This window comes from Fulmarus glacialis, unplaced genomic scaffold (assembly GCF_000690835.1).
Source record: "Fulmarus glacialis isolate BGI_N327 unplaced genomic scaffold, ASM69083v1 scaffold39353, whole genome shotgun sequence".
Lineage (NCBI taxonomy): Eukaryota > Metazoa > Chordata > Aves > Procellariiformes > Procellariidae > Fulmarus > Fulmarus glacialis.
Window position 1 is genome coordinate 14,729 of NW_009203063.1, and position 14,985 is coordinate 29,713.

Sequence of the window (14,985 nt, forward strand, 5' to 3'; positions counted from 1 at the left end):
TATGCCAGGCAGTTTTACCACTTTATTAGAAAGAGACTGAGATTTCCAGGTAGATTTTTAAATTTTATTTTTCCCTAAGAAATGAGACAGTAAGTACCATGTATCTTGTTTGCAGTAACGGCTGCCACAAGTTCTTCTTTTGAGAAGATTTAGAAATAAGACAAAAATAACCAAGACAACCCCTACCCCAAGCTACAGAATCCCAACTAATAACATTGAAAAAGAAGCTGATAATATTGATCCCTTGTGTACTGGTAGTTAAACTTCAAAAATCAATGGAGAGGGAAGCTTAACTGGCCTTTCTGTAGTATCAGAATGCAAAGCTAAATCCCAAATGTAGAATTTTTACAGCTATAAATATAGGGGACAATTTTCAGACAATGTTAAAATTACTGCTCAATTCCCTTTCCTTCAGGAGAAAGCTCCTATGAGGTGCACTTGGAAAGGAATCCCTGAGTGTAGTAGATATACTTCTGTGCGAACCAAGAAGTAGCTTTTCAGAGTGGTATGCAGAAGGAGTGAGACCAGCTTGATCAGCGAGGACCCCAGTTCTGCCATCACTTCTGCCTTGAGTAACTTTAAACATTTGTCCTGTTTGTTCAGGCAAATTCACCTCTCAAAATATAAAGCTATTCCTGCACAGAAGTGCTGGCAGGATCTGGGATCAGCAACTACACGAACATTGGTCTGGCAGTGGTCTCCTGAGTGTTTGTAGAAAAAATATTAGGCCTTGGTCCTCTAAGGTACCTAGGTGAGAAATCCACATTGCTGAATATCTCTGAGGATCTGAGTGCCCAGAATTAGTGCCTGGTATTTTTAACAAAGTAAGACTTTAAGGGCCTTGGTTGTGCTTCTAGCCACATTCGTATTTCCTCCTTGTTTGCCTCTAGCCATTCAATGTTGTTCTTCACCTGCTCAATTGACTGACTCCTGGGCAATTCTCCTGCCCCAGCATTAGGATATTTCTCAAAGAAATTTTCCATCTGGAAAAGAGAGAAAAAAAGAATTGACATGAAGTAAATAACGCTGCTATTGGGCAGGTGGCTTTTTACAGGGACCTGGTCAAAGGCAGTTTTGGCTGGGAGAGATATTTAAGCTCAAGCTAGTAGCACTGGGGTAGTTTTACAGTAACTCATACTGCTTTACACATTTAGAGGATAAAAAGACAAGTTTCCTGGCCAGCAGATTGTTAAATATATTGACTTAAAACCAAGAGAAGTGCTGTCACCATACCTGCCAAAGCTGGAGCTCAGTGTTGAAGTTTTGGGTAATAGTTACTATTCGACCAAGGTTTCTGTCATTGATAGAGAATCTAGAAAAACAATTTAATAAATGATGTTTGATGCAAAACCGTTAAAAAAGAAAAGGCACAAGTAATTATCTGAAGCTTAAACTTCTAACTGTGCTACAATAAAACAGATGCACTCAGATTTCAGCATTTTTGGAAATACTTGAAAAATAGTACTCCTATACGATAACTGTGCCGTTGTCAAATATGTTTACTAAGGGAGTGAGCTCTTCTGGGAGATTTTTTTTTTTTTTTAATTAATGACTTATTGTCTCATGCTGGAAATTAGGTGCGTTGCCGCTCAACAATACAAATGCTGCCCAGTTCACAGCTCTAGGCTTGTGGGTGTGCTTTGCTTCTGTGCCCTCACCAAGCGCTTAGAAAGGAGAAGGAAGGAGAGAGAAGTCACTAAAATAAGGAGGAGCAAAGCTAAAAGGTTTGCTGTTGCTTCCATGGCTTGTCTGTACATCTGCTGTTTGCTAGACAGAATTAAATAAAATCTATACACTGTCTTCTTGTTATGAAATCAACAGAAGGAGTAGAGACATGACTGACTAATTTCCGTGCAATAACCAGATTTCTATGGCCTTGGTAGAACTTTCTATACTTTTTAATCACCATTTATTGGTACTGATCATTTCGGGAAAAAATGGTTTTCAAGTTAGCAGCAAAGTACTTTTTCATAGCAGATGGACATAATTGCGTTGAATACGCTTTCAGTTTTCATTATGCAAAGGCCAGTGATTATTGCTGTATAGTGAAAATACAGAAAAGTATAGCATATAATAAGATATACAGATGGATGTAGACTTAAAGTTTCCAATGAGTTCATTAGCATACCTGTCAACTAAGTACTGCCAGTTAAGTCGTATCCAATCCCAGGCCATTGTTTTCCCATAGGTGTTATACGAGATGTATCTCAGGACTGTGAACACATCTTGGCTTTTGATGAGGCTGGTGTTGTAAATATATTTTAGATACCTAAGGCAAATGCCATAAGAATCAATGAGAGCCTTTCGTGAAAGACCATGGAAAGCAAATAATAAGTTAACACTTTTGGTGTAGACTTTGATGATGATGACGAGAAATAATGCAATGCTAATATCTATATTTCTCAAGTATTTGGCACCACAGTCTACAGCCCATTTCCAAGCAGGAATATTATTTTTGTCTACAGCATTTTAAAGGTGAAGTACATTGATCTAAAACATAAATATCTGTTGATAACTGTGTCAAGAGATAATTGTATTGAAAGAAATCTAAGCAGTTAGACATCTTTTTAGAAAGTAAGTAGGGTTTATGTCTCTAAGTTATTTGAAAACAGCCCAAACCCATTATTATTTCTGTATGTTAATCAAGTAGTGAAAACAATATTGGATCAGTCAGCAGACCACCCTGTTTGGGTAGCCAAGTGCCAAAAAAGTAGTAGTCCAAGCTATAAAGGTCTTATAAGGACCATGAATACACATGCAGGTGGCTTGCTCACACTGAAATCTGTGCTGTTTCTTCTGAAACTCTTATCCACACAAAATTAAAATTCATTTGGGCATAGCATGCCTGCAAGTGCTGCAGTTATACTTCCAGTTACAGGAAAAATGGTTTTGACTAACAGCGTGGAGGGATCCCTCAGCACGTGCGTTTGCAGGGAGATGAGTAGTGTGGTCATGGCTTCACAGCAGCAGCTGCAGAAGAACACCCTTAAGCTGTTGTGTGCTGAGATTAAGGGTTGTCTTTTCTCCTATATGTAAGGGACAATTTTCTCAATCTGTTTGCTCTTTTCCCCTTCCTTGTTATTTTAATAGTAAATTAAGAGACAAGTTCTCCCTGCTTTAGAGGTTTTTTTTTTAATTTTCTGCAAATATAGGCTGATCTAGCTAATTGTGAATTGTCTTAATCATGTCAGCTATTAGTTATTGAACGGCTTTAGATTATGCCTGTTGTGGTCACAAGAATTTAGGAATACAACTGCCTCCTACCACTATTTTAATTACTCTAACTCTTATATTTACTCTTCCTGAACCTCCTATACTTCCTTGTTTCATCTTGTTTAAACTTGGAACTCTTCCAGGCAAAGACTGCTCCATCTTACGATATTTAGATAGGGCTCCAACAAAGTGGTGAATGCCCCTGGTGAAGATGTTTGCCTGCATCTCTGCTACATGATACAACTACATGCAAAGTTATCAGATAGGCTTAAAGGAGCTGGTGTGTCTATGCAGAGCAGCAGCCTGGGGAGATGCTCGCCCAGTCTGACAGCTGGAGCAGCCTGGGGCAGTATCGAGACTGCCCATCACTGCCACGGTGGCATGAATACATCATTTCTGGTTCTAGCTCAAGTACCTCCGCACAGCACTTCAAGAAGCATTGCGACTTTAGATGGATGCCTCCATAGGTCTGTTATTGCTCAAGGTTGTTTGCCTAATTTTGGCTACTTAGAAGGTAGACATCCAGTCTAAGCAAGCTCCCTCTGTAGCCAATGGAGGGTGACTGGCAACACCCAAAAGCAATTCTTCCCATTGATTTTAAGTCCCTTTCCTGGTCTGGGATTAACAGTGCTCTGGAGGTCCTGCCTCCCTTCACTGATTATAGAGGAAACATAGAAGACTAATTTTCTCCTGATGTTTAACTATTAGGCAGCTAAAATTACACAGGGTGAAGGCACTGTTGGGAGAGCTGAAGGCTGTTGACTGTGTTCAGAAACTACCATGTGTTCAATATCTTTCCACTAAAGGAGCAAGGCTTTTTTTCTACTATAGTACAATCTCAGAGGGGGGGTGTTAGATAACTGGTCTTGAAAATGTGTTGCATTCCTCATGCTGTAATCTGACAAAAATGACAGCACAGGAGAGAGGAGGGGGGAATGAGCAAACGGTGACCAGTTGCTTCTGTAGGGTGTTTAAATCACCTGTCCAAAAGGGTGGTGTTCTTTACTGATGCCAGGCCATACAGCAGCTTTTCTTTTTCTTGTGCTAATGAAGTTTCTTGGTATTTCTTGAACATGTAATTCCACGATGACTCATTGCCTGAGTTCTGCATTCCATAGCGATATACCAGGAGACGGAGATTTGCGGGAATACTAAAATAAAGAAACAGTACTTGAATATTTTTCCCCCTTTCCTGCTTGAGGTCTGTGACCAAGTCACATGCTGTGTTCTTCACTGGCCATGAAAGCTGTGAGCACTCACATTTGTCCTTGTAGCCATTGCTCGAATAGTTGAGAAGCATTGTTTAAAGATTCTGTGTCATCCATACTGCAGGCAAAGTCTAGAACAGATGCACGAAGAAGCCTTTAAAAGAGAGGGAGAGAGAGATATTTTCCTACTGCTTAGTGTTCTTTGAATACGTCAATAATATGAGAAGGAAAAAAAAAAGATTGTTCAACCTCTCCAAATGGCCTCCAAAATCATTCCAGCGCAGTTGATTCACAACGGGTTTTACCAGGTAGCGAAAATATTCCTGAGGTAGAAAAAGGGAGTTGGTTACTTTTGTAAATTTCTTTAAATAATAATATATTCGTGTTCATAATTTATTCTACTTCATTTTTCCCAGAACTAGCATCACTTAAACAAAAAGTAACACAAACACGGACACGCACAATCTTTCCAGATCATCACAGCATGCCAAGTCTGAATGCTTGCAATACTGATGCGCAGACAGGACAAAGGAAACCTGCTTCTCTCCAGCCTTGTCTGTGCTCCCAAATGAAAGTTGGAGTACAGCAAGGACACACTGCCACAACTGTTTTCCAGAGATGATGCTGAGTTCAGGACATAATTATTTTAGTGACCATTAAATCATGTTCAGCATGTTAGGTCAACTAACAAACCTGCTCACTGCCACATTGAGATATAACCACCCTTCGTGCTGAGGACAGGTGTCAGAGATTTTGCTGCCCTGTACCTACCTCTTTATTGGGTGCCTTGACTAACAAATGTCTGTACTGTGACTTATGGTGATGGATTATAAGCATAATTAGGCATAATTTCTTTCCTCCAAGTGCATAGTCCTGAATTGAGAATCCAGGTAATTCAGAGATCAGTACTTAGCAGTTTTCAGCATTTTTTTTAAGAGTATAGTAGCAAAAAGTAAATACTGATAGCTCAGCAACATTGAAAATCACTTGAACTTCAGTATTATAGCTGTTACAGATCCTGAACTCTCAGATCCAGAGGTCCCATGCAGGAATGGTATGTTTTGCTTCATCACCTGAAACCGGGGATAGAGATTTGTATCATCTTCAAGCATGTTTGCGAGGTAAGTTACAGATGATATAACTCTATGCCAAGGTAAATAGTCTGTTTCATTTGTTAGGTATTTTGTGAGCTCCAGGGGAACAGAGTAATTCACGAGTCCAGGTCTGTGGAAGGAGAAAACATAACTTCTGTTATTTTAATGAATTTGAAGAACTTGCTTCTTTAAAGATATTAGAACACTATTTACTTTAGAAGGTCTGAAAAAATACATTTTGGGAGGTGGAAAATAGTCTGGAATGTAACCTGGGAGGTGTTTTCCAAAGAGACCACTGAGGATCTCTGCCAGTCAGCGCCTAACTGCAGGAGCTCTCACTGCTGTGAGGAGGCTGCTCACATTGTGCAGCAGCCCAGAGTGCCCAGAAGTGGGTAGCCCTCAACTGACTACATTAACTCCTGTCACACAAAAAGGAATTGCTAGCTCTGGAGACATCCTGAAAGGCTGAAGAGATTCAGACTTACAGGCTGTCACAGAAGGCCGCCTAAAGTTTATCTGTCTTAGCACGTCTGGGTACAAGAGCTAGAAGTTTCCAAGCAAGTTTCTGAACAAGATAGCTGAGGTGGTAACTTCCTAATGCCATGTTATGCATTATAGGCATGTCTCTGGTTTTCTGGACATGTAACTTCTTCTGGACTGCTTCTGTTATTGTTACTTACATGGCAAAAACATCCTTTTCTAAGACCTGTGCAATTAAACCCCTCTTTTTTTCTGCCACTGAACTGAAGGGGAGCATTTCTCTTGATTGCATTAGTACTGCAAGTTGCCAATGCATACTTGAATTTGCCCCTTTTGGAGGACAACATAAGCCAGTAAACAATTAAGACTTGTAACAAATTCAGAAATTTTCTTTCAACTGCCTGAGTTGATTTAATTCTAATTAATAGGCAATGGAAAGCAGAAAACTTGTGTTGAAATCTCTGCAGAGAATTAGTTTACCTTGCTAAAGAAAAGGCATCATCCAAAATCCCTGCACGGTCAGCAGCTGAAAAATTCTGCGTGAAAAGAGGAAAAGAGTGATCAAGAATATATAGATTATTTGCAGACAAAACAGCCTCTGCAGACCTCTATAAGAGACCCACCAGACAGGTCACGACACTCACTTTGTGGTTGCTGACCAGAAGAGTGCTTAACCTGGCCCAGTTTTGACTATCATAATTCACCCGATAGAATCCAATGTGGTCTGGATTAATGTTCGCAAAAGTATTAGGAGGTGATGCTATTGTAATTCCTGCAAAACAAACAAACAGTGATCGGTTTGTGCATCTTATATGACGCAGAACTCACTGGAGATTCTTTGACTCCAAAAGTAATATTTTGTTTTAATGAATATCAAAATAAGATGTAAACCTTAATTTTACTTACTTATTTTAAATGGCTGTGAGTAAAGGTGAGTTATTATAGACTTTAATGAATGCCAGCACTTGTCTTAGAATAGTGAATTGTGGTAATTACTTGGGCCAGCTAGTTTGTTAAATTTAAAATGGAGATCATTGTGATTAGGGTGAGGATGGTGAAAATTAGTGTTACTGTAAAAAGTAAAAAATTGAAAAGAAACATTTCTTGCAAACATCTCTTTTAAAAGGTTTTTCACCCTCATGACTACTATTAGTTTTAAAGTTCTCATATTTTATCCTCCGTTTGTTTCATTTTTCAGTTTATTTCAACTAACTTTTTAAGGCTTTTCTTCCCTGTACTCTTCTCTGATTCAATTTTTGTAGCTATAGATAAAGGAATTACAAAATAGACTGAGACTTTACTCAAGCACTCATGTTTAAGGAATTTCCCATTTAAAATGAATCCTTGAAAAATGTTCTTTTCTCAGAAGCTTGGCCTGATCCAATTGGTGCTGCTAGTTATAAAAGTTTTTCTATTACCCATTGAAAGCAGTGGTCTTCAATCTGTGGTTTGAGGGTGGCTGCAGTTAAAAGCACTTTTCTGTTTGGATGACCCATACAAGGTATTTAAAAAGGCATTTTTCCCCTAGAGTTGCTCTTTGCCCTACTAACCAAGATTTTTACGGATGTAGAAGTAAGCACCTAATCATGCCTTTGCAGGCTTTGTCAGGTTAATAGCCCCTTGCAGCCCAACATAATGTCATGTGGAAGTTAGAGAAGGAAAATTTCTCTGTGTTAATCTCTGACTTGTATCATGATGTAAGACTTTTTTTATTTGCTTTTGCATGGATACTAAAAGCAATCAGGTAAAAAAAAAAGCAGAACAAAAGACAAATTACATTTTAAATAGGTAACATTCAAACAAGTACAAGAAGTGAAGGGCTGATTGTGATATTTCTGAAATTCCAACATGTGATGAAATTTAAGAACTCAAAAAGTCAGTAATTTTTTTCCCCATTTTTTCCCCATTTTTGGTCATTAGAGTTGTACAATGAGAAATTCACATTTGACTGCATAATTGAACAATCATCAAAAATACCTATGTAGGTACTTCCTCATTCCTGAAATCGGCATTAGAAAATGTGTTTAATCATTTGTAGCTCTTTTTCTTTAACTGAACTCAGATTGCCAATTTACCATGCCACAGATGTGTTCATCAGCGTCCCACCTCACCTCTTTTCTTAGACTCAACAAAGGGCGTATCTAAGTCCCATTGATTTTAGTACATCATAATTAAGAGTATGCTTAGATGCTTCCTTGAATAGGACTGGATTTAAACACATGCTTAAACACTTTACTGAATTGGCTTTAAATTGACATAATGTGTGTATAGGGGAAATAATCATCTTATTGCAGAAATGACTACTAACTTCAGCACAACCAAGCTGCGTGCTGGTTCCCAGATCTGAAAACTGAAAAGCATAAAAGTTAATTCTGTTAAGGACATTGAAAAGCTTTATCCATTCATTATTCTTAAAAGAGAAGGGGAAGTTTACCTGCAGAATCCGATGCGTTGTAGAAAATTTGATTTGTTGAACTCCCAACTCTCCATTTTACTGGTATATTCCATTTGTAACTGAAGTTATTTAAAAGGAAAGAGAATCAAATGACATTGGAAACCAAATGTTAAAAATAAAACTCCAACGTATCTTTTTATTTGGTTTAATGCTTACATCTTGTTTTATGAAGCCAGCTGTGTGCTTATGTACATATACATTTACCAAATATCCCTTGTAACAAAACACAGTGTTTTACCAATAGCAGTTGTTTATGTTGTAAAGATGTTTCTGTGCTATGATACTCTATTCAGGCAACAAAATGTCAGATATTGGTGTGGTATGATTGGGACAGTTATATTCCCTGAAAAGCAAAATAAAAACCATGAAGTGTCTGAGCATGTTCATGCTCTAGAGATGGCGAATAATAGTAGCTTGTCTTAATACTTTGTATTTATCAATAGTTCTCAAAATGCATCGGGTGGACTGAGCAAGGGAGTGGAGTAAGATTTTGTCCAATGTCCGATGTTGACGTGTTAGTCAAGTTAATATGGTAGTGTGTTAATTACATGCCTCAAGTTAAGCCTGCACAATTTATCTGGTTCTTTTTTCTTTTTTTTTTCTGAAAATCAATGGAACTGCTAGGGTGCTAGGGCCATGTCCTTCCGAATGCAATCTTCACCTCTTGGTGACTCCGTATGCTGGAGAGGGTAATAATTACCCATAATCAGAGAGATCGCATGAATGAATTTCCATTGTGCTATACTGTGTAGCTTATTACCACAGCTCTGGAACATGCAGCCCTGCTAATCAGTATCTTCACGTCACGTCAGATAATAATCTAGCAGGGTACAAAGCAATTAGTTTAGTAAAAGATGATTATATGTCGCTGGTTGGTGTCAGTGTCAATGTTGATGTGTCTAAGGCTTTGTGCAGACACCAGTTAATCTTTGCAATGCTGACTTGAAATAAGTAGTTAAGTATTATGAAACCTTTTTTACAGATAGGAAAACTGAAAGAGCTTAAGCAACCACTGCGATACAGTCAGTAGGACCTCTTGCCTTTTCCAGCCTATTTTCCTTCTCCAAGACAACCCTCATTCCTCTGTTATAAAGCACTGGGAGCCAAATGTGACCTTACCTCTTGCTCTTCAATTCCTTGAATACCTTCAGTGGGTAGGTGCAGGCTTCTCAGTCCGGGGCATGCCCAGGACGAAGCTGAGACATTTGGGCTGGAAGGGAGCCATGGCACAGCCTGACCAAGACTGTGACCAGACAGTCAGGGGAGTAGCATGGCAGAGCATGTTGTGAGCGTACCTGCACAGCCACCTGCATAGGGCTGCTAAAATTGCTAAGCCCTTTTGAGCAATCAACTGCTGTTCCATGTTAACATATTACAGTTCATCCCAGGGAGATTTCTCTTCTATCTTAAACTCCGTGGTGACCAGTGCTACAGGAAAACCTCAGTCGTCTTTACAACCTTGATTAAGTGAATGGTCATTAACTTCCAGAAAATACCAAAATGAAGGCTATGGTATCTCCTGCTGCCTCCAGGAAGAAAGATCAGCTATTGTTTTGTAATTTCTAAACATAAGATTTATACACTTCTAGATTTTACTAGTTCTCTTATGGAGCTTACTGCCATGGAATTTAGAGAGATTATTGTTTGACCAGAAACCCCAGTATTTTGTTTCCTCAAGAGAAAGCCCATAAAAGATTTCTTTTTTAAAAAATGCTTTTGTAAATGCATTTAATGAGGTAGATTTCTTCATATGTTCCTGAGATTACATACATAAATACTTTTCCTGATCATAAGATACAGTAGCTGTGTTCTGTTAATTGTGCATATTGAGGACATGTTCCTGACATGCTATGCTGTAGCTACATATTTGCTCAGCAGCCCTATTTTAAGAGCACGAGTTTTTGAACTTCCATTTCTTTTGAAAGCCAGAATGCAGGAGAGGACTCTTTCAAGCCAAACAAGCTTGAAACAAGCAGGCAGCTCAGGAGACTATCCCTGCAGGGTTCAGAGAATAAAGCATACACAAGGCCTGGAGTTTTTGCTGCTTAAATCAAAACCCCACACCCGGACAGGAAATAGGCCATTCCCATCTGGGGTAGGATCTCTTCAGGAGCTTCCTCATCCCCATCTGTGAGGGTGGAAGGAGGAGGTATTGATTTTCAGTGGATTGACTTTTAGGCAAGGGAGTAAATCTGTCCCAGGATAGATAATATCAGCATTAAAATATATATTACTGCATTTTATTTTTAAGTCACTTATAAAAACTACATAGTCAGAAACAAATTCCCCTCCCCCTTTGGGGATAGCAGGGGCAGTGCACAGCTCAGTTCAGCTTCTTGACAGGTTAAGGTAGGAACAGTGCTGGGATTTCTACTCAAGAAATGACAAATGGCAATATGTACTGTAAGTCTTGAAGTTAAGCAAAAGTAGGATTCCTGAGTCTGCTACCTCAGAGCATAGCAAAATAAGTCAAAATTTTTAACAGAAAGAAGTATTTTTGCCTGAATAGTCTGTAACACCAGCCTTCAGATGGCACGGTGCTGTAGTTCGCAGCTAGAGTTGCTTCAAAAGCTGCAAACTTTTCTGCTTATGTTGGGAGAAATACAACGTTGCAAACACACGGGTAATTATCTCATCCCAGCTCTTTTGATACCTATCCAATACTGCCAATACCATGGGCCTTCTCATAGATCAAGTTTTTTCTTTTTAATCAGAATGAAATAAACTGGCCACAATTGTTTCTTCATTTTCTCCTTGTTCTTGCTTTTTGTATTAAAATAACTAATAGAAGCTAATGGAAAATTGCATTTGGGTAGATTTAGTTTTGGTTCACACAGACAAGTTTTACTCGTTTAGTTGATTGGGCTAGTTCAAGGAACGAAACCTTCCTAATATGGGTTTATTTGAATCTCTTTCACTGAAATGTTAGCAAAGTTGTACTGCCTCAAAATTTGGGGCTGGCTAAGAATATACACAATGCCAGCTCTGAGCAGTTATTCAGCTGGTTAATGCCATGGCGCAGCCGAGCCATTTTTCCGAGCAGGTCCACCAATCCACAGGTAGGGTTCATCTCCCCTCAGGTTAGTCGTCTGTTAATGAACAAATATGCTCCTATACAGTATCCCACCTGTCTTGAATAGGGTAGATGAGTGTCTGCAGCTGGCTGTCTGGCCATATAAGAGCCCAAGATGGCTAACTTTGACTAGATAACTATTTTTTAGATGGGTAAAATTAAGCAATACCATCCTGAGTTAAATAGGAAAAAAATAGCTCTTGATGAGGATTAATAACATTTATACATGACTAGCTGTTTCACAGTAACTCATGTTTTTAAGACATGTAGAGAAGACCTTGTATTGTATGTGAAGACCCTGTAATGTAATGTAATACCATATAGGAAAAGGAATAAACTGTCGTGGTATAAAATACCTGGATCGTGGTATCTGATTTCTGGACAGAGATAATTTTGTGTCAGTTTTCCTTAATCTGGCAGACTATAATTTGCAGTGTTCAACAGATGACTTGCAATCATCTGAGCTGTCTGTGTGTGGACATAAGATTTTCTGCGAGACTCTGTCCAATTTTACTCTGCTGTGTTTGAGAAAGAAACCCTGAGACAAAGGGCTAATGCTGTCCTAAATTTGAAATATTTGTATCTAACTTCCTGATAGTTCCTTTTTAAAAACAAAAGCTGAGAGTAAGTTTAGCAAGAATGGATATAACACTGCCTATGTGTATGTCAGTTGAAGAGGGCATCTGTACAGTATTTCTACCTGTTTTGGATAGACATTTACAGCAGGAACTTACCCAAGATCAGAAGGAGGATGAGAAGCATTTGCATTGGGATCCAAGAGAAAACGTTTCTGTGTGAATACTGAATTACTTCCCATTTCCAAAACAGGGTAGCCCATCTGCCTAGTCCATGTGTCCATGACTTCCTTCACAGGTTTATTACTTGCCTATGAATGATGGGAGAAGGTTGCAGTGAAAAAGCAAATTCAGTCCAAAGAGGAAAAAAAAAAATGTCTGATATTGAGAGGAAGAAGAGCAGAAAGGGGAAGAGGAAAGAGCAGGTTCAGTACAAAAAATACTCCATTAAATCCTTTTATGGTGCCTGTCACTGAAAGAAGGAATGAGCCGGAAACTTGAACACGAACAGAGGAAATGAGAAGTATGTGGGCAGGAGACTGGCCAGTAACATGGACAAAAATACTAAGGAACATTTAAGGCCCCTTGCATGTGCTAAGATCTCTCCATTTTTTCTGAGGAAATAACCAAACAGGATAGAAAGGACATAAAGAGACATTTCAAAGCCAGAAGTCTCGTTGCAGCATGCCCTGTTTTGAATGTGAAGAAGGAGCCAGTATTAACCACCAGCAGCTGCACTAATGTAAAATTTGATCCATTCTGTGGACTGCGAACTTCTGTCCTAGAGACTGGAGCTGGAGAAAGCTGCCACTGCCTCCCCAGGATGCCACCTGTGAGGGAAGGGAGCTAGGGTCACTGTTTCCTTCTTCAGACATGAAGATGCAGAGCACCAGCGAGAGAGCAGGAAGAAGTCCTGCTGATCAGGAAGAAGTCTGGGACCAAGGAAAAGATGGCAACTTGAAAGGAGACACAAAAGTGCAACTTGGGCTGTGTGAGTGTCCACAGTGGTGGAAGAAAAGGAAATATCATCAGGAGAAGAACCTGGTAATATGCAGGTGGGCTTTTGGGGGTAATGAGATAGATGGAAAGAAACAGCCCAGCCTCAAGGAAAAGGAAAAATCAGAAAATGATGGCACAAAGAATGACCCAGCTGGGACTCAGAAGCTAGAGTCAGAGATAAGCACCAAAATCACTTGGGAATGGATATTGTTGAGAGCTTTCAAACAGCTGAATCTGGTTGAGATAAAGGAGAGTATGGGGTGCATGCATGTGGTGGATCAGGGGTGTTTTCACCCATGAAATGACTTTGAGTTGTGGGGGAACTGTTTCAGTAGCAGGCTGTTTGTTAGCAAGACCTTCTTTCTTCTTTCTTGTTCCACTCCCACAGTCTTATGCCAAAAAAAGAGGAAATAATATATGTTTGCTAGAAATAAGATGTGTTAGAATATACTGGGAGGCTGCCTAGCTTGTGATGTCTCATTGACAAAAGAGCTACGGAATATAAAAGGTTTGGGAAACTGAAATCAGTGGGTGAGATATGAAACACTTATTAGCAAGGGTTTGGGTTGCTGCAAAACATACCGCTTCCAGAGCTTCCCAAAATTGTTGTGTCTTGGCATTCTGGAAATGGTGTTTCTTCAAATATGCCTAGAGAGAGGTAGAAGACTGTGAAAATACTACCAGGTCTTTCTTCTTTGCCTATGAAAACAATACACATATTCAGTTGTACAGAGATACAGAGAGTACAGAGAGTACAGATCAGTTGTACAGAGTATCTATCCATGGGTGGTAGTATTGTGAGTAGGAGGTTAAGTGGATCAATATTCAGCTGACGAAGTTCCTTTGCTTTCCAATGCATCCTGTAATGCTAAAAGTCAGCATTTTCCAGTGTGACTTGTTAGTATAAAATAAATTTGTACTTGAAGAGTTCTTTGTATTTTGTTTGAATGGACACCAACATACCCTGTTACAAATTTCTGTCTAATGTAAGAGGTTGTTTAGAAGGAGGAAGCTATTTCAGGAGATTTCACTAGCTGTGGACTCAAAGTAGAAGTAGGAAAGTCTAGTCACCTCTAAGTTGTGATCAAATTTACTATTACAAGGGATAATGGTATTCAGCTAAGTGTTTGCACCTCCTAAACCTGTCTTGTGTCTTACCTGGCTGCTTAATGAGCGCTTTCCTACCCTGTTATCTGGATCTTGGTGATGTTTAGTCAGTAGATGGTGCTGTTTGTTTCACTGTTAGCCACAGCTACCTACTTTAATGTTCTTGAAGGCTCTGAGTAGAGAGGAAGTATTAGTCTTGTGGACAAGGTGGCTGTATTTTCCCATCTTGTGGAATTGTCCTGATTGAATATATGAATGGAAAAATAAACGAAAGTACAAGTCTTGTAGAAGTCCATAAATGTGCTCTCCAGGAGGAGGGTAGGTAAGAACAAATGTGGTAAACCTGCACTGTAACTCTTCAGAGACGATGCATGTCGGTTCAGAGGAAAGGGCAGATAACCTTCCTCTTTCTGGGAGGGCTCCTTTCTCCCATTTTTTCTTTCCATAATTTTGTAGCATCACGTTTTTTCCTCCATGAGAAAGGACTATGAACTATGCAATAACTCCCTTTTCGACTCCCTATTACCTCAGCTCTTTAGGGCTGAGTGCCCCCGCATCAGGGCACGGATGCGCTTATGCCTGTGAGAGTGTCCCTGCATAGCAGGCTTGGGGGTTGGAGGATCGTGGCCATATGAAGCTGCAGACATAATTTACAGCTGAACGAGGGGATCCTAGCTGACAACAGGATAACAGTGGGGTGGAGGAGGTTTCTCCACTAAAAGCTGTCATGAATTTAGGTCCTCACTGGCAGGCTATCAAATCTTAATGCAGTTCACATTCC

The 14,985-nt window shown here is 39.5% G+C and overlaps 1 protein-coding gene across 1 annotated transcript in view; it reads right to left on the bottom strand.

Moving 5' to 3' along the window:
- Window positions 1-418: 418 nt before the first annotated feature.
- ENPEP (glutamyl aminopeptidase (aminopeptidase A)) overlaps window positions 419-14,985 on the bottom strand; it is a 36,566-nt gene continuing 21,999 nt past the window's right edge. Inside the window, exons 9-20 of the mRNA XM_009574508.1 lie at window positions 13,680-13,745; window positions 12,258-12,409; window positions 8,430-8,509; window positions 6,640-6,767; window positions 6,476-6,531; window positions 5,495-5,645; window positions 4,671-4,744; window positions 4,474-4,575; window positions 4,194-4,364; window positions 2,129-2,269; window positions 1,234-1,312; window positions 419-983 (exon numbers count right to left, since the gene is read on the bottom strand). Of these exons, the coding sequence (XP_009572803.1) occupies window positions 801-983; window positions 1,234-1,312; window positions 2,129-2,269; window positions 4,194-4,364; window positions 4,474-4,575; window positions 4,671-4,744; window positions 5,495-5,645; window positions 6,476-6,531; window positions 6,640-6,767; window positions 8,430-8,509; window positions 12,258-12,409; window positions 13,680-13,745 (1,383 nt within the window). The 3' untranslated portion in view covers window positions 419-800. The remainder of the gene's footprint in view (window positions 984-1,233; window positions 1,313-2,128; window positions 2,270-4,193; window positions 4,365-4,473; window positions 4,576-4,670; window positions 4,745-5,494; window positions 5,646-6,475; window positions 6,532-6,639; window positions 6,768-8,429; window positions 8,510-12,257; window positions 12,410-13,679; window positions 13,746-14,985) is intronic.